The sequence below is a fragment of the Typopeltis vanoorti genome, chromosome 26 (genome assembly GCF_054136105.1).
Source record: "Typopeltis vanoorti isolate ZY-2024b chromosome 26, IOZ_Tvanoo_1.0, whole genome shotgun sequence".
NCBI classification, from domain to species: domain Eukaryota; kingdom Metazoa; phylum Arthropoda; class Arachnida; order Uropygi; family Thelyphonidae; genus Typopeltis; species Typopeltis vanoorti.
The window spans coordinates 19,872,606-19,891,886 of NC_143574.1; the positions used below are offsets into that span (position 1 = coordinate 19,872,606).

The following is a 19,281-nucleotide window of genomic DNA, read 5'->3' on the forward strand; positions in this document are numbered from 1 at the left end:
CAGCAAGGATGGTAAGGGCTAAGACAGAATTCAAGACAGGGTTTTTTCATGGAGAGTTATGAATGATTGTCTGAGAGTGTGGTATCTGCAGAGGATTCGAATGTGTTTAAGGCAGGTATGATGAGCTGTGTGTATGACAATGGCCTCCTTAGAATAAGTCTTTGATTCCATGGGGAGTCTTAGGGTAATAATAATTTGTAAAATAATAGTGCTATTTTCTAACTAATACAAAAAAGTCGAAAGCTAATATTTACCTCTTCAAGCAACTTATTAATCAACAACTGCTGGTCTTGTGCACGCCCACAAAGCACATTCAACAGTTTCTGGTCATTATCATTTGAGCTGCAAAGAAAGGTAATAAAATATATTTAGTTTTTTTAACACCATAAAAATCAAGAAATTTAATTATTATATTCATTAAAAAATCTTTTGACAAATATTACTGTTAGACCTCCACTTATTAGTATTATGTATAGAGAATGTGTACATAATACTAATAAGCGTTAGTATTGAAATATTGAGAAGTTGATAAAATGTGGGTACAAGGAAAAAAGAGATGAGAGAAGGGAGAGGGAGAAAGTATACGCGTGTGTGTGAGAAAGAGAGAAGCAGCAGCAGAAAAGATGTGATTAATGAAAGAGTAAATGGAGCTGTGAGGAGTGTGATGTATGAAGATTCAATGACTAGTGGTGTGTGCAGTGTAACGTTACACAGGTGCTTGCCTGGAGACACGACAGAATGTGGCAATGCAGTAAAATGAAAATGTGAAAACATGATAATGATGGCTGGTATGAATGACCTAAGAGGTAGTGTGAATCGCATAGCGAGAGATCTGAGACTAACATGAAGGACTCAGAAGCAGAAAAATGTGTTGCTTCAGCTCTATGATAATGAATGATGTGCTAGTGATGATGTGTAGGAAGAGTAGCTAGTCTAGAATACATGGATGCTTGGAGTACATTTGAAGACAGAAGGGAGCTATATATGCAAGAGATGGATTGCATCTGAACACAGAAAGAAGCAGGCATTTGGGGAAACTGCTGGGAGCAGTAAATGGTCTCATGTGGAGATAGAAGCTTGAAAATGAGAGTGTGTATACTATATTGCAGAGCCAAGTAAAATCTGCAGGAGTAAAAATAGCTTTGTGGAAAGCGACAATGAAATGGTCTCTATATAGAAATGCAAAGCATTACAAATGAAGGCAATGGGTTTGTGGCATTGACTGACTCAGTCTCTATGAGTCTCAGTCTCCTAACTATGGCTTCAGGTAGGGGCATATACCTAAATGACTGAGATCTCTTTGTTTATGAGTTTTGTTTTCAGGATTGCAATTCTTTCCAAGTATACTTGGAATTGTACTATATATTGTTTCCATTTATATTTTATTATGAATCCCACACCAGCGTTTCTTTCAAGAATCTGTTCAAATAGGCACCTGACTTCTGATATTCCAATTATATCCCATTTTATAAATTTAAGGGCTTCTTCCAGTTCTAAATTCATTGGTGGTTTCCTCAGAAAGGTATATGTTGGTGGTTTTCTCATTTTTTGAACAAAAGAAATTGTTTGCTTCATAACACCAGCAAATAGCACACATATTACAGCTTACTTGAAGAATTCTTTCACACTGGATGCTTTGATATTTAAACTTAAATATTTAAGGTGATTAAGGATCAAACTTGTATAACTGGGAGGAGACCTCCACATAGCTTTTTAAGGAATGCACAGAAGTCACCAATCTGGATTGGCTCAGCATGGGATAGAAACTAACCACAACATCATTTGGTCAAAAACTCACCTCTTACATAGATCCTGCTATAAATTTGAACATTTATTCAAAGAAAGCATATAGGCCTTACTCCATCGTCCTAACCTGAATCGGAATGACTGTATATCTGTATCAAAAATCTGGGAAAGTCTAATCAGGAAACTCATTAATTCATATTAATTTTATGTTATTTAAAATTATTGAAATTATTAATTAATATTTTTAATTCATTCATGTCTCTGCTTAAAAATATTTCTCTTTAATACTTAGTGATATAACATCATGCAGCTTGTTCTATTTATAAATCATCTATTGTTAGTATTCCACTTTGTATTTTAAAACCGTTCTCGTATTGCCACTGAAGATGGTCTGCAATTTTCAGACCAAAATATTTGGCTAATTAAATATCTTTCTTATGTGTATGTGCTTATATTATACAATTATTATTATTATCTCAAGACCTCATGGAGTCAAAGACTGTGTGTGTGTGTGTGTGTGTGTGATAAAAGGAGGTCCTTTTATCACACACACACACAGCTCATCATACCATGTCTTAAACACACTCAAACTCCTTGCAGACACCACACTCTCAGGCAAGGCATTCCAATCATTTACAACTCTGCACGAAAAAAACCTGCCTCTCACTCCCCTACTCACACCCTCTTTATACAGTTTCCATGGATGACCTCTGGTTCTCCCCGAACTCTCACTATTTCCTGTAGAACTTCTCCAGCATTGATCCTATAGCAACACCTTACAAATTTGTAGGTCTCTATCATATCTCCCCTCTTCCTCCTGTCCACCAGACTCTGCAAATTGCATCTTCTCAATCTTTCCTCGTACTTGACATTCGAGAGGTCAGAAACTACCTTAGTCAGTCTTCAGTTGGACCCTTTCCAACATCTCTTCATCCTTCTGAAAACCAGGTGACCAGATCTGAGCACAATAGTCCACATGTGGCCTAATCAAAGCCTTATACAAAGGAACAAGAATCTCCCTACTTCTACAAGTCAGTGTCCTCTGTATCATTCCCAGAAGCCTTTGTGTTTTCTTCACAATTTTGGCTGTCTCCCCCCTAAATTTCAGATCCTTATCCATTATCATCCCCAGATCTCTTATTTCCTCCACCTCTAACAATATATCCTCACCAAGCATAAATTCTGCATCCCATCTTTGTTTTCCAAATTATAAAACCTTACACTTTGCAACATTGAATATACAAACATCATTGAAGAAAAATGAAACAGGTTTAAAATAAGAACCAAACCTTGGAGATTCAGTGGCAAACCACCCTGAAGAAAACACTGACTAACTTAGCTAGAGAGGCATGTGGTGAAGTTGTGTGCAAGGATAGAATAATCACAACTCCATGCTGGGCTCACGAAGTTAAATAGGCAGTAAATGAAAAGAAGAAAGCATATCAAAAGTTCCAGACAAATAAGTCATCTTGTGCTCTTGGAGAATATAGAGAAAATGTAAGAAAGCAAAGCACTGTGTGACACTAGCACTCGGAGACATTCGTCCTGCATCTACTACCATCTATATTAACATAATTAAAGAGGCAAATAATTCCAACTAAGAGAACAAAACTGAGAAGGAATCTAGCTCATGTAAGGGGAAGACTAAAGATCAAGGGGACAGTAAGGGAGAAAGAGAAAGGTCAGTCAACACTAATAAAGTGACTGAAAATGAATTGAACATCACAAAACAAGTAGGGCTAACAAACATGGAAGTAAGTTCTATATGTTGTTTATTATTTTAACGGTATAATAGAACACAGAAACTAAGTAAATAATTGATTTATTAACTTGATGCTGATATTTCGCTGGTATTATAACCAGCATCTTCAGAGCACAAAAACACTGTTTGTCACAATACGCGAGACTAAAACAACATGGTGTACATTAACAAAATTGTAGCAGCAACACAAAGACTAGAGTCCTGATTTTGGCGCCCTCTATCTGAAAAAAAAAAAAAAAAGAAAAAAAAAAAAAAAAACGCTATCATATATTGCTAGAGTCCTAGAAAAGTGCTAGTTTTTCCTTAATATGACTGTCTCCCAGATCTTCGGCAAGTTAATACAGCCATATTTGTTGAGATTTGGAGTGTGTTTTAGGGCTTCTGTCGCCTCTAAGAACAATCTCTCTGATTTATATGGGTTTCTGTGTAGTACTTTTGTGTTTTTCCAGTTGATCCTGTGTGCAGGGGTATCCAGAGCATGGTCTGCTAGGCCCGACTTCCCATAATGATATTTCCGGACGTATCGTTTATGTTCGCTGATGCGGATATTCACAGTTCTTCCTGTTTGACCGTAGTAGGCTTGATTGCATGAGCAGGGTACTTGGTAGACTCCTGGATGTGATAAAGGAGGAATGCTGTCCTTGGGTGAGCGGATGAGGGTGGCTAATTTGCTACATGGTCTGAATGTAGTGCGTAGTTTATGTTTAATGAGAATTCTTGAGATCTTTTCGGATGTGCCTTTAATGTAAGGGATGGTGACTGTTTTGTTGTAGTTCTCTGTGGTGGATGGTGGGAGGGGTTTCTTAGGAGTGTTTAGTATTTTGTTTATTTTTTGTGGATTGTAGCCGTTGGCCAAGAAGGTGTGGCGTAAGTGAGTCAGTTCAGCAGTAAGAGCCTTGTCATTTGAACAGATTGCTCTCGCTCTATGGGTTAGCGTTTTTAATATGCCATATTGTTGAGAAGGATGATGGTGTGATTGTTTGTGTAAGTATCTGCCTGTATGTGTGGGTTTTCTGAAAACTGAAAATGATAAGGAACCATCTGGGAGACGTGTGATGAGTGTATCCAGGAAGGGCAGACAGTTGTTGGCTTCCGGTTCCATAGTAAAGTGGATTTTTGGGTGTTGGCTATTTAAATGTGCTAAGAATGTTTTCAATGTCTCAGGGCCATGTGGCCAAATGGCAAGCACATCATCAACATAGCATAGCCAAAGTGTTGGTTTGAGAGTGGCTGTATTGATTGCTTGTTTTTCCAGGTGTTCTATGTAAAAGTTGGCTAGGGGGGGAGAAAGGGGGGAGCCCATGGCTGTCCCATCAATTTGTTTGTATATTTTCCCTTTCCATGTGAAATATCCTGCATGTATTGTGAATTTGAATAGTTCAAATATATCAGGGGGGAAGTGTGACTTCAGTAGATTGAGGGTTTCTATTAGTGGTACATTTGTGAATAGTGAAGTGATGTCAAAGCTTACTATTAGGTCTGAGCTTTTTAGGGTGAGGTGTTGTAAGATGCTTTTTAGGTGTGCTGAATTTTTGATAAAGGAGGGAGAATTGTTAGTGAGAGTGGCTAGTAGCTTTGCTAAATGTCTAGCCAGTTTGTATGTGGGACTATTTATACTGTCCACAATTGGGCGTAGGGGTGTGCCTGGTTTGTGAATTTTTGGTGATCCATAGATCCTCGGTGTTCTAACATGGAAGGGTTTGAGTTTGTTAACTGTGTCTTTGGGCCAGGAAGTGACTTTTTTTAATAATTTTCGTGCCTTATTCTTTTGTGTGTTGGTGGGATTGCGATCTATAATTTTGTATGTTGACTGATCTTGTAATAGTGTGTGCATTTTGTTTTCATATTCAGTTGTGTCCATCACCACGGTTGCATTTCCTTTGTCTGCTTTTGTTATGGTAATCTGGCTGTTGTTGTGTAGCTCTTTTATAGCAATGAATTCCTTATGTGGGATATTACTTTTTGGAGGCTTGGACTTGATTAGGATGTTGGCCACATCTAAACGTATGTTGTTAGCTATTGTTGGAGGCAGGTCGTAAATTCCTCGTTCGATGGACGCCATTATTTCGGCTTTTGGAACTTGCTTGGGAGTTATGGCAAAGTTGTGCCCTCGACTTAAAACAGTTGTGGCTTCTTTGCTTAAGGTGAGTGACGATAGATTCACAACGACGAGGTCTTGTTGTAATTGCGGTCGTTGTATGGTGTTCCGTTGTTGTAGATTTTCGAACTTCTTTTGGTGCCGGTTTTTAACTCTGTCGAATTCTTTTTTTGCCGTTGCGTCGGTGATGTTCTCTAAGATCTGCCAAAGTTCAGTATTTAGAATATTATGCAGTGATTCTCGTAATGCGCTGATGGTTGTATTTGCTTGTGCTAATTCCCGGTGAGTGGTGTTAATTTGTTCGCGTAAAAGCGCTACACTCGCTCGTTTATAGATGCGTTGGGCTTTGGCCGAGTGGAACTTGTTTTTGATTTTAAAACAGTTCGGTATTAATTTGGTGTCTCGGCACCTCTTTAAGAAGGCTAACCTGTTTAGTTGCCGCGCCAATTTCAACTTCCACTTACAAGAAATATCAGCATCAAGTTAATAAATCAATTATTTACTTAGTTTCTGTGTTCTATTATACCGTTAAAATAATAAACAACATGTTCGACGAACACATAAGTCTGTCCACACGTTTAAGTTCTATAGTTAAACAAGAAGTTGAACTATTTCAACAGCCCATAATGGACCGTCTTGATGCTTTACTGAAACAGCTGGCGGCAGTCACAGATAAGACTTTGAAATCAGCTATCCCTCAACCAGACAAGACTAATGAATTAATCAGACTAGAAGTAGAAAGATTTCAACAGCCTATGTTGAACCATCTGAATGATGTAATGCAAAAGTTGGCGGCAGTGAGAGAATGGAAATCCGAGGAATAATGAGCAAGGAGACAAAAGGGAGCCTCCTAGATGTTTTAATTGTAACAAGACTGGGCATTTAGCTCGTAATTGTTTTAGTAATAGGAGACCCTCCATAAAAAATAATAGAAATGAATCGAAGTTTGGGCAAACTCCTCATAATTATGAAGGTAAACAAAGAAATCACAAACAACAAGGAAGGTCAAAAATGATAATTAAGGGTAAGATTCAAGGATGGCATTGTGACATATTGTTAGATACTAGTTCCAAGGCCTCTGTCATAACAGAAGATTATTTTCAAGGAATAAAATCCCGTGTATGGCGAGGGATTTCTAATCTAAGGAGACTGGTCAGATTATCGGGGTTATGGACATCTAAAGTTTGTGCAATAAAAAGGATTAGAGTAAAATTATACTTAACTGAGTTTAACATGTGTGTTTGGCAGGAGTTGTTGGTCCTCCCTAGGACATCTCACCCACACGTTCAGATAATTTTAGGAACTAACTTTCTAGAGAAAAACACGTTCTCTTGCAACTTCTCTAGAAATGAGATAATCCTAATGGGAAATAAACGGTTTAGTAGAGGGAACGAAAAATTTTAAAGTAGAAATAGAAATGAGAGATCTCGTGAAGAAAGAATGCAGAGAAAAGGGAATGTCGTGCCAACTGATAGAGTTAATGAAGTGTCTCAAGATATCCAGATTGATTCTGAATTAGCTTCAACTTCAGAATTGAACAGTCAATCTGAGACTTACCAAATATCAAGCGTAAAATTAGCAAATGACCAAGGTATTACAGAAGAAAATTTAGGGGAGGATTGTCCGAGAACAATCGTGGTAAACTACATTGAAATAATTAATAGATCTAGAAATTCCTATAACAGACCGAGACGGAACAAGTACAGAAAACATGAAGTTAGTATACAACATCAGCAGCAGTTTGATTATGCAAACTTCCTCTGTTTTCTTTTTATGCTTAGAAAAGCTATAAGTGCTTTATTGTGTGGGAATTTAGCAATTGCTACAAAGGGTGCACACTTACTAAATGATTGTGCAAGCTTTATAAATAAAAATAATGGAGAATTAAGTAGGTCCAAAACGTTAAAAGAAGCACCGAATATACATCATGGGAATGAGCAAACTCAGTCATATCATTAGGAAACAATCCAGTCACCTGAGCCGAGATACACACTGAGGCTTAGAAAGAATGGAAGGTTCATGCCCAGAGAATTGAGGGAGAAGCAAAAAGAGTTTTTCTAGAAAATTAGAAAAAGTTTTTTTATAAAGGGGGGGGGGGACTTTGTTAGATCCTGAATGAAGGAAAGCAAAGAAATCATTCATTCAGGATTTAACATACTAAATATCATTAATTAAGGAGATACCTGCACATCAACATATAATTATGAAGATTTTCTTGTGTTATGTGATAATGTGTAGTCCATATGTGTCATATATTGAAATTTATTCCTGTATAATTGAAATGAGAAGCAGAGAATTTTGTGTCCGAGTAGTAAGAATTATGTAAGGGAATTGTTAAGTTATTTGTAAATCCCATTAAGCTGTCTAGTACATTATGAAATTTCCAGAAAGATAATTAGTAGTAATCCGTGTATAATCTGTATGAGTCGAGCATAGCAATGGAGGCTGTACCTATGCAGAAAGTGACGTCGACTACCTGGAATAGGGTAACCTAACAAATTAGGGAGAGTGTAGGATCACCCAAGGGGCATGAACGATGGGGTTCGTGGGTAAAAAACACATCGAATAGAGGGCGCCTGAAAGGGTGAATAAATGACGATGTGCACCATATTATGGGACTTTTTCTTCTTTGGTTCCTGGATTCGCGTTTTAGGGATTTTGTCAAGGGATTCGTGAAAGAGCGGTGGGTTGACTACTGTGATGTCGGATGATAAGGCGTATTCTTGAGGTGAACGCTTGAGGATTTCCAAATGAAGCTGATCGTGTTACGACGGCCTATGCAGAATTGAGCCTTCGAATAAAGTCCCATCGATGAGAATGGAGAAAATTTCCTGCAGAGCGGTAGACAGCACGCCACAGTCCAGAAATGATTCAAAGAAAAGTGTAGTGCATCACCAGGTGCAAAGACGACAATACTATACAGTAAGGTAATCCAGATCTACATGAAATGGCGGCATGAAATCAGAAAGGATCCAGTAATGTAAAGAATTTCATTCTATGTTAAAAATCATTTAGAAGAATAAGAAATTTTTGTATATACTGTAAAAGTACTGTAAAACTAAGGACACTAATAGAGGATTTTTAAGTGAGAATTTGATTGAATTAGTTAAGACCACGTGGAACAAAGAAGAATTGTTGATAGACAGTATTTTGATTGAGAATGGCTAGGCTTGACTAATGGAATTTAGAATTAACATTAGAATTAACACCTAATGTTATCCTTTCATAATTGGATTTAGCTTACTCAAATTCACTGTTGTGATATAGTATGATCCTTAACTTAGAGTGAGTTTTGTTCTATTGAGTATTTGAATTTTCTTAACTGTAAATGTTTTATTCTTTTCCAATAAACATGTTTTGTACCTTATGCCTGATTATGAATTCAAACCACCACTTATGAAATAGAACCTTTTGGTGGGAAGGAATTAGATATTATTGGTTAAGTGAGATTCAGGTCATGACTGCTAACTGAATCTGCACAGTGCTAGCGTAAGATTAATGATTGTGCGTATCCCTTTAGAATTTAGAAATATTTCCCTGAACAAATCTCTTCTGTTATAGGATATTGGCTGTCACAGCATAAAAATAAATTCTGCCAGTATCCGAAAAGGAAATAGTACTGAATTAATATTTTAAGGGCACAACAGTAAATTAGAAAGCGGGCTATTTAGAGGTAGAACAAGGTATAATATAGAGAAAACAACGAAGTAACAATGTGTATATATTGGCCAGTATGTGTCAGCTTCCAGTACACAGTGTAGGAAAGACTGCCAGAAGGAAGACGTGTGACAAGTGTATTTAGAAACGGAAGTGTGTTTTGTTTTTCAATCTCAATTGTGAACTATATGCATTTGTGTTGTTTAGGTGGCTAAGGAAAGTGTTTATTGTCTGGCGGCCAGACAATAAACACCGTCAATGTATCTAAGCCAGACTTTGGGTTTTAAAGGAGAGGAATCTAGAGCATGTTGCTCAAAATGTTCCATATAAAAGTCAGCAATTGGGGGGGGGGGGAGAAGAATAATGGTTAATGGGAAGAATAATGGGAAGAATAATAGGTAGAAAGTGTTTTGCCAAACAAAATAACCCGAATGTAATACATGCACAAAGAGCGCTGTGATATCTGGAGGGAATTAGTTTTTAGGTGACAGTGGTGACTACCAATAAATTCTTGGGCTAAATTCTATAGTCTCAGAATGAGGAATATTTGGGTAAATGGGAAACAATGCCAAAATTCACCATCATATTTTAAGATGCCAGTTTTGTCTTATTTTTTGCAAGAAATTCTGTGGATATTTATTTATTTATTTAATGAAAAAACTAATTGACCAAAAGAGGACAAAGAAGATTAGACAAAAATTTTAAGATTTTATAAGTGTAACTCTATGAAATCCACAATAGGATTAAGTGGAGTACTATTTTTAGCTGCACTGTATATTCTAGGTCATGAATGATAGGTTCTGCATTTTTTAATATTTTCTTGATAAATGGATGTCATTTTATCCAATAACTTGTTAAGTTCATTAAATTAAATTGTGGTAGGGTTCCTACTAATTAGAGAGTGTATTCTGATCCCAAAGGAGCGATTTCATTTCATCATTAAGATTTTGAACCCAAAACTACATTGATGAGTTTGTAATCACTATGTTGTTACTGCATTTTAAGGACTTCAGGGCTTTTAATTGAGAAGTTAGAAAATCCAGTTCTGATGGTTGGGCATCATAAAGAAATGTGGCAATCTCAAAATGAAGTCTATCAGCCTCATCACTAGAAAAATAAAGTCCTAAATAAATTCCTTATCTAGACTTTCTGCGAAACATTGAAAAGAACATCAACCATCTTTCTCCCGTGGAATGACTGAAAATTTTTTACATCCATACATCTCATTGATTCCCAGCATAATCTGACATTTTTTAATCACAGCAATTTTAGTTCTTTAATTGCATCTCAAGCACACAGTCTGCTCTACTTCATCCACATTGGTTTATGACTATATAATTCTGAGATTCTTTTCATTTTGCTGTAGATCTGTCAGATTGACCATAATAATATGGAAGTTTACAGTGCAATGTGTCCAGTGATACTGGGTAAACTTTGTCTTTTGGAGGCTGAACACAGAACTATTTTCAAGTCATTTCGGGCCTCCAATAAGTGAGGCAATGGTCTGGCAAAGCAATGAAATTCATCTCACACCTAAACACACTCACAAACATCCATGCCCAATAATTTGAACCCAAAACCTGTTAGTTTCAGAGCATATACACTATCCACTTGGCCAACAAGCCCAATAATTCATATCTGTATTTTTTTTAAATTATTTTTCAGATACTCTTTTAATACAGGAAACTATAAACATTTTGGAGTGATTTTTAAATGATTCTATATTAGTTTGTCTCCTATCAGCTTCTCAGTAGTTCTGGTAAAAATACTAGAAGATGGTTAAATGAAAAATTTAGGAATGGGTGTATTGGAATAAGATACTATACTGGGGGAAGCATGGCTTTGTGAAGGGAAGGTCATGTCTCAGTAAATTACACATACTTTTTATAATGAAGTGAGAGCTGAGTTGATTTGACAGGATATAGCATGGAATCTTACATTTTAAATTGGAGCAAATGGCAATGGATATGAAGCTGACAATGTGCATAAGAGGGTGGCTGATGGAAAGACATCAGAAAGTGGAGGAGAGACTCCAAAGAAGGTCTGAGATCACCAGAGTGCAGGGGGACTCTATACTTGAGTCACTGCTATCTGATTTGTACATTAATGATATAGGAAATGGTCAGAGAGGAAATATTCTATCATTTGCTGATGATGCAAAACTGGGTAAATCAATAATTACTGATCTACCCAGTTTTCTATCCTGTCATCCTTATTAATTATAATTAACAAAGATGATAGGATGATTTAAATAGACTGACGGTATGGGCAAAGGAGAATGACTATCAGTTTATTGTGACAGTGTAACATTATGCATTTTGGAATGAAAAGATTGCCAGCTGCACTACATTAATGGAACTGGACTACAGGAAACTGATGAGGCTAAGAAATTCACAATTCTAGTGGACTATAAGTCCACCAGCACTAAAAAAGCATACTTGTTCAGAAGGCATACTGCAAAAGTGGCTTAAATAGCTCAGAGGATTACCTGGTTATTGAAGCACCCAGAGGTAAGGAAGTTATTACAAGGGTGTGCTGAAAGTTGAGATAATCACTATGAAGGAACTGCGGTAGAACTATATAACTTACACATTATTCTACATATTCCCCATGAAATGTCATACACTTGTTACAATGCCGCTGTATCACTTGCAATCTCTAAGACAAAGGTCTTTCCCTTGTTAAACAAACTAATCCGCAGCTGCAGATATGACTTCTTCGTATGTGGTAAATTTTGTTCCTTTCAAGTGTCTCTTTAAATTTGGGAATAGGAAATAGTCAGATTGAGGCAGGGCTGATGAATAGGGTGGGTGAGGCAGACATTGAAAGCTCAAGTTGTGTATTGTCTGTTGGATTTCATGAGCAGTGTGAGCAGGTGCATTGTCCTGCAAAAGCAACATGTCTCTGCTCAGCTTCCCATGGCATTTTTGCTTCAGTACCTTCTTCAATTCCTTTATAGCTGCTGGATAAACTGCTGCAAAAGTTTCACATTTTTTGAGGTACTTAGTAATGATTACACTATCCATATCCCAAAAGACGATGGCAAGAACCTTCCCTGATGACTTTTGGGTTTAGAACTTCTTTAGCTGTGGAAATCCTTTGAGTCTCCACTCCACTGACTGTGTTTGGTCTCTGGATCATAGTGATGAAGCCATATTTCATCAATAGTCACAATATAAACCAAAATATCTGCCTGATTTCTCAAAATGATCAAAATCCCTTGAGATGACAGAACACATTCTCTCTTTTGGTCGGCAATCAAACATTTAGAAACTCACTTCCATGAGAGCTTCTGCATTTCCACATCTGGAAATGCAGAATATGGATAATGACCACTGTTCCCTGGCTATCAGTCTTTGAAATGTTTTTGGCTGGTATTTGTCTATCATCAGGATCATGGCATGCACTGAATCAATATTTTCAAGTGTGATTGTTGTGGAAAGTCTTCCCTGACCTGGGGACATCGTTGTCTCTGGATACCCAGTTTTTAACTTGGACACCCATCGGATATGCTGGGACACAGTCCCCTAAAGTATCATACAAAGATTGGTGAATCTCAGTTGCAGAAGTTTTTTGCAGCATGCAAAACTTGTTGATGGCCAGCACCTCTGACATGTCTTCTTATATATCCCAAATGAAAAAGAACAAATTAATGAAACATGGAGGTTGAAGTGTTTTAAGTTATGTTCTTTCTTGTGGTTATATCAGTCACTTTAATATCATTTTTGCTCTAGGTGTTTATTAGAACTTTTCAGCCTCCCTTACTGCCATTATTGACTATGGGTGGGGGGGGGGGGAATGAGATATTCTTAAAATGGACAACTATACATGGGTCTGGTCATCTGAGTTTCTTGGAGATGACAAAGAGGTGGAGAGAATCCATCCAGATGCGAGTGCCTAAGATGGTGTAACAGGTCTATGGAATGCTCCTTATGTGGATAAGTTGAAGATACAGTATGTGGGTTACAGACTGCTTGTAGGAGGTAAAGGAGAGGTGTGATAGAGATAAGTAACTTAAAAGTTTTTATAGGATTAATATAGCGGAAACTACATGACTAATTGGGAAGGTGAAAGAACTAGCATTCATCCCTGTGAAACCAAGCAAGGGCACGAGGATCTTTTTTTGTTGTTGCATGTGGGGTAAGGGGGAAATGAATTTCTAAAGTTAGTTATGAGTGCTCGTTGGTGAATGAGTTCATTATAAAGTATGACAAGTATTCTGCAAATTGATGAAGTGTTTGACTTTAGACTCCATAGAGATTCTCATGTAATAATAATAAGAAGAAAATATACATTTCAAATGTGTATTTAGGCTATTTGTTCTTGCAACTTATCATATTATGGTCAAACTGGGAAATCTGCTAACATTATCACCACAACTATGGTCAGTCAGGTCTAGCTGACCACGCCTTGGATACCGTGCACAGGATCAGGTAGAATAAAAATATTATGCTTGATCACAGCAAATACAAGCTTGACTCTTTTTAGAATCAGCAGATTAAAAAAAAAAAAAAAAAAGGCCCCATATTAATTATTAATAAATATGTTAAAATTCCCAACATTTGGGAAACTTTAATTCTTAGGTATTGAGCTCAACAGGCTAGCCAACAGCACCCACAGAGGGTACCCCTCATAGGACTTAAGACTTTAAAAAGTCTAATTTCTTGTACTTATTGTTTTGTTTATGTGCATTGTATTCCTGAAGATGTTTCTGTGATTGACAAAATATCAGAATAATTAAACCAGCTATTTAATTATTTCTCCTTGTAATGTATTCATTCCATTAAATTTTTAGTATTAGCATATACATTTCACTATGAGTATAATATAAAAATAAACACAAATTTAATGTTACCTTTTCTTTTAAATTTCAACATTTGTAACTCTTGTTATGCTATAGGTGACAGACAATCTTTGTTAATTCGGTATCTAGATAAAAACAGTCTAAGGTGGTGCATGGTGATACAATGAAGATGGAACAATTGTGAACTTCCAAATGGATTTCAAACCTCTAATCAGTTTTTCTTTCCTTCATACTACTTATGCCAAAATATGAGTTGGGAAATTGAATTGCAACATAACTAGGGATATGTAAATTACAGAGTTACAGTCCAAAAGTTTTCTCAGTTACAAAGTCAGGATAAATTTCATTTCATAATTAAAACCTGAAATGAAATCATTAAGGAAAAGAATAATAATGTTCAATAAATACTTTCTAGGTTTGAGCTAATACTATGTTCAAATATTGCAGAAAACTTGAAAAGATAAGGTGCAGTTATATTTATTCAATCTGTCTCTTAAAACCACTTGTAGTTTATTGCATTTGTTATCCATATTATCAGGGAAAAAAAAATTACCTTTCTTGCAAATATTTTACAATTTCTCTGCGACCCGCCTCATATTCTCTTTGTCTTTCTTCTGCCTGTAACATTTCTTTCATTGCAGCTAAAGTTATAAATGGCAAAAAGCAGAAGTAAATCTTAATTCTTTCAGTCCAGCAAGGGTGAAAAATCATAATTAATATTCATTTAGAATTTTCTAAATGATAAGATTTTACTTCAATGAATTAAATTTCTTATTAAAAGAAAGTTATCAAAATATATAATTTCACCATATTTTATATCCTTGCATTGATGCAAAAACAATTTCACCAAAAGGAAAACAGATGGTTTTCACAAATTTTATAAGACTCCAAGTACTCAAGTTCAGTAAAATCCATTCATCTAGTGTCAGAAAAATAACTTGCATATTGGATTGGACAAAATAATTCTAATAGATAAGAGTACACATTTCACAAAACACATTTAACTGGCTGTAGTGTCAAAATATGTAAGTGCAATGTGTGATGCAAGCAAGACATCAGAAGTAAGAGGTGAAGTAAAAGATCAGGAAAATGGCATGGAAGAGATAGAAGTGCTTGGCAGTGGAAACAGTAGTGTGAGAGATGAAGAGAGAACAGCAATGCAAGAGGAACGGGAAAAGTGGGGGGGGGGCAGGAAACATGGCATAGGGAGAGTGGATGGTGGAAGTAGTAGTGAAAGTATGTATGGGGATGATCAGCATAGAAATGGAATAGATCAGGATGTGAGTGGAGAAGTTGAGAGTGAGCATATATATGTGGTAAGCGGTGATAAAGGTGTCATTGGGCAAGTGCAGTAGGGAAATCACAACCAGCAAGTGGCTTGGGTAGGACTGGTTATAGACCTAATAGTGAACTGCTGTGTTTATTTACAAATGCTGAAAGCATCAGAAATAAGGGAGATGAAATGGTTTTACTGATTGAGTTTATCTGTCCCAAAATTGGTGGAATAAGTGAACATTGGTTAAATGAAGATGATATCCTAATGGGAATAGAAATGGAAGGATACAGTGTTTTTCGTGAAGATAGAAAGGACAAGGGAAGGGGGGAAGATGCTGATGATAGCATTGGAATTATGTCCACATGAGGTAGATATGAAAGAGAGAAATAGTGGCGATGGTTATGAGGCAGTATGGTGTGAGGTGGAGAATGACAGGAAGACATATTTAGTTGGATGTTGCTATAGAGAGAATGTGGAAGGTGGTGATGAAGAAATGTATAAGCAACTAAGGTTAGTGAACAAGGGAAGGGCAATTATTATGGGAGATTTTAATTATGGCAGTATAGATTGGAATGAAGAGATAGCATTTGGGAATAATGAAAATGAATTTCTCAAGTTCTTGAGAGATGACTATCTCAGGCAGCATGTAAATTAAGAGCACGAGAAAATTGAGATTTTAGCTTGATCATTTCATCAGAGGATGTAATTTTGAGTGGGGGTTTCACACTTTCCTCCATTTGGTTAGAGTGATCACCTGGGTTTGCAGTTAGCCATATGCAGACTTCTGTGAAGAAAGGATATATGGAAGTTCAAGGCTGGTGATTATGACAAGCTTAAGAGAGAGCTTGGAGCTGAAGAATGGAATGAGGAATTGAGCAGTAAGGAAATAAATGTTACTTGGGAACTGATGAAGAAATACATAACAGTATCAATGTGTGAATGTATTTCTGAAGGAAAAGGGCGAAGCCTGCAGGAGCCAAATCTGGCAAGTAGGGTGGGTGTGGAAATGAGATCATATTGTTTCTGGCGAGAAACTCACGTGTGAGGCGAGCGCGGCGACAAGGTGCATTGTCATCGTGGAGCATCCGGTTTTTCGCGTGCCACAGATCTGGTCGCTTTTGCCAAATGTCCTCCCTCAGATGCCTTAAAACCTGGCAGTAAAACTCGCTATTGACGGTCTGGCCCCTGAGGATGAATTCTCGATGTATAATGTTGCAAATGTCGAAAAAGATGATGAGCATGCACTTGGTCGAGCTGCAGACCTGCCTCGCCTTTTTCGGTTCATGGAGATGATGGGCTCTTCTACTGTGAAGACTGTTGCTTCGTCTCAGAGCTGTACCAGTACACCCAAGTTTCGTCACAGGTAATGATCGTCGAATTTCACGTTTTTTCAAACGTGAATTTCACGTTTGCTCTTTGTTCTAACTTGCTGTTGATGATGAAATTGCAGATGTGGTAATGCAGGTGGTCAGAATAGCATCAGTTGCACAGCTCCCGATATACACAGGATGATGTCTTTTGGCACACTGACTTATGAAGGTAGGTGCTCCCTGTGACTGCGTGTGCACCCTTGTGCTGCCATCTGTTGGCGTGTTACAAACCTCGTCTCGAAACTTTTTGATACCACCTCGTATAATTTTTTTTTTATCCCTGATAATGGCAATGCAACATTGCCAAAATATAGGAAAGTAAAAATTATAAAGTCTTTTATAATTAATATTTTAGTATTTGTTATTTCCTGAAAAATTAATAGTTATTAGTTGGAATGGATTATGGAAGCGATGAGGAAAACTAAATAAGAAATAAAGTGGTTATCATCTGACTATATATCTATCACAATATCAATCTGTAAGCAATTTAGTCACCATTTTATTGAGGAGATAAAGAGATTTTAGAACTAAGGCAATGGCATGAAGATTTATGTAAAATTGAAAACTTTAATTCAGACTATTTCATTGCCATTTTCAGCACATAATACCACTGTAATGGTTAAAAAGAAAACAGAATTAAAACAGAAGGATATTACAAGCATGAAGAGAACTTCCTTCCCAAGGTATGCTTCTCATTTCTGCTTTCCTGAGTCCAACAGCTGCTCTTACCAAATACTGAAATAATTCTTGCTCAGAATGAAGGTTTTCATCAACTATTCCACTCGAGACCATCGACCATCCAGCTTTGGTGCTCCAGCAGATGTGCAAAGGCATTCTTAACAAGCATTTCAATATACTAGAATATGCTCAAGACAAAATGTCCTGATTCACACTCAGCTTATGATAAGTATACGACATATTAAAAAAAAAAAAAAAAAATTCAAAATCCAAATTGCAAAGCCAAGTACACAAAACTTGCCTCCTACTTTTTTTTTTTTTTTATGTTGCTCCCACCCATGAAACTATTTGCAAACCTATAATACATTTTGTACTGTGGGCAAGCTAGGGATATTTTTTTCATTTTCATAAATTCTATATATATTTTTTGTATTTTTCATTTCATTTTTGCATGGTCTGGAAACCCTGCTCTAGTGACTGAACATGGAACTTTTTCAAGTTACTTCATGCCTCCAATAAGCGGGTTGGTAGTCTCACACCAGGTGATGACATTTATCTCCCGCCTAATGACAATCACAAATATCAATACTCATGGCAGGATTTAAACCTACAGTCTGTTGGTTGGAGAGTAAGTATTGTAACCACTTGCCCAACCAAGCTCTCAAATAAAAATCAGGCATAGAGATCTACTTACTAACCAGCATCTTAGTATTTGATGGATCTAAAAATCAGTCATATATTTTACAAAAGTGTTTTGCTAATGAGGAAAAGACTTCTACCTATTTGCTCCTGCATTCCTTTAACATCTAAATGACACAAAATTGTAAAATTACCCAAACATAGTTTTATTTGTTTCCTCCAAGTCATGCATAAATAACTAAGGCAAATCACCTCCCATTATACCAGGAAGAAATCACTACATGCCCTCACTGATCTTTTGGATACAGCAAGTCTTCTGATGCAGTCCTGCTCCCAACTGTTTTCAAATCTTGTGCTCCAGAATTACCTCCACCACATATCATCTTTACAGGCTATCATACTCATTCAATAACTAACAAAAACATGGAAGCAAAGTTTCTTTTCAACCCATCTGAAAAATTGGATAAACTCAAATTTCATCAAACTTAATGGAAAGGACATCAGTAAACTTCTCCACCATCCAAAGGCCAGCCAATTAATTAGTATTACCAACATGAGAACATTTGGAGAAACATAGTTGCTGTTGATATTTCTAGGACATCCAATTGATTCAGGCAGAGAGGCCTACTTACTAAATCAGCATCTTAGTATTTGTTGGATCTAATGTAGGATTACTTCTCTGGTCTCACTAGAGCCATAGCTTCTTCTATGGTTTCCCAACAATGCCTGAATACTTCATAGCTCCAATATACGCTTCCTCCTATGGAAAAATGACCTTCTCTGACTGATTAACCTCAAATCCTCTTCATAATTCCATTCCATTCCTCTTCATTTGACAAATCTTTGTGTTCAAATATTGGCCACAGGAAATTCCAAATTAATATCTTAAATATTGATTTTCCTCTATTCTTCAGTGGTATGATAATTCTTCAACTTTTAAGACCTCACTTTACCTTCCTTCCTCAATAAAATCAGATTTCTCTTCTCACTTTCTCAGGTTCACTTACACCTCTATCTCCTTGATACAAAATAAATGCATCAGATCCATTGCTTGCTAAAACTTAACGTCCTTTTTTTTGGTAGCAACAAACTATTTAAAGGTTCAAAATCTTACTGCTTGTTTGAAAGCAAGACATGAAATTTCATTTTTTTTTTTGATACACGGCATTTCCTCGGAACAGACAATTACATCAACTGCTAGAAAGAAGGTTCTATCATTATTATTACTGCCAAATAACAATCACAGAGTGA

General features: G+C 36.7%; 1 protein-coding gene across 5 annotated transcripts in view; it reads right to left on the bottom strand.

Moving 5' to 3' along the window:
- Positions 1–19,281, bottom strand: part of LOC150092386 (E3 ubiquitin-protein ligase LRSAM1-like) — a 414,983-nt gene that overhangs the window by 106,337 nt on the left and 289,365 nt on the right. For all 5 annotated transcript variants that reach the window (XM_090415009.1, XM_090415005.1, XM_090415008.1 and 2 more), the window contains 2 exons: positions 14,621–14,708; positions 255–342 (listed from right to left, as the gene is read on the bottom strand). In XM_090415009.1, coding sequence (XP_090271135.1) covers positions 255–342; positions 14,621–14,708 — 176 coding nt within the window. The remainder of the gene's footprint in view (positions 1–254; positions 343–14,620; positions 14,709–19,281) is intronic.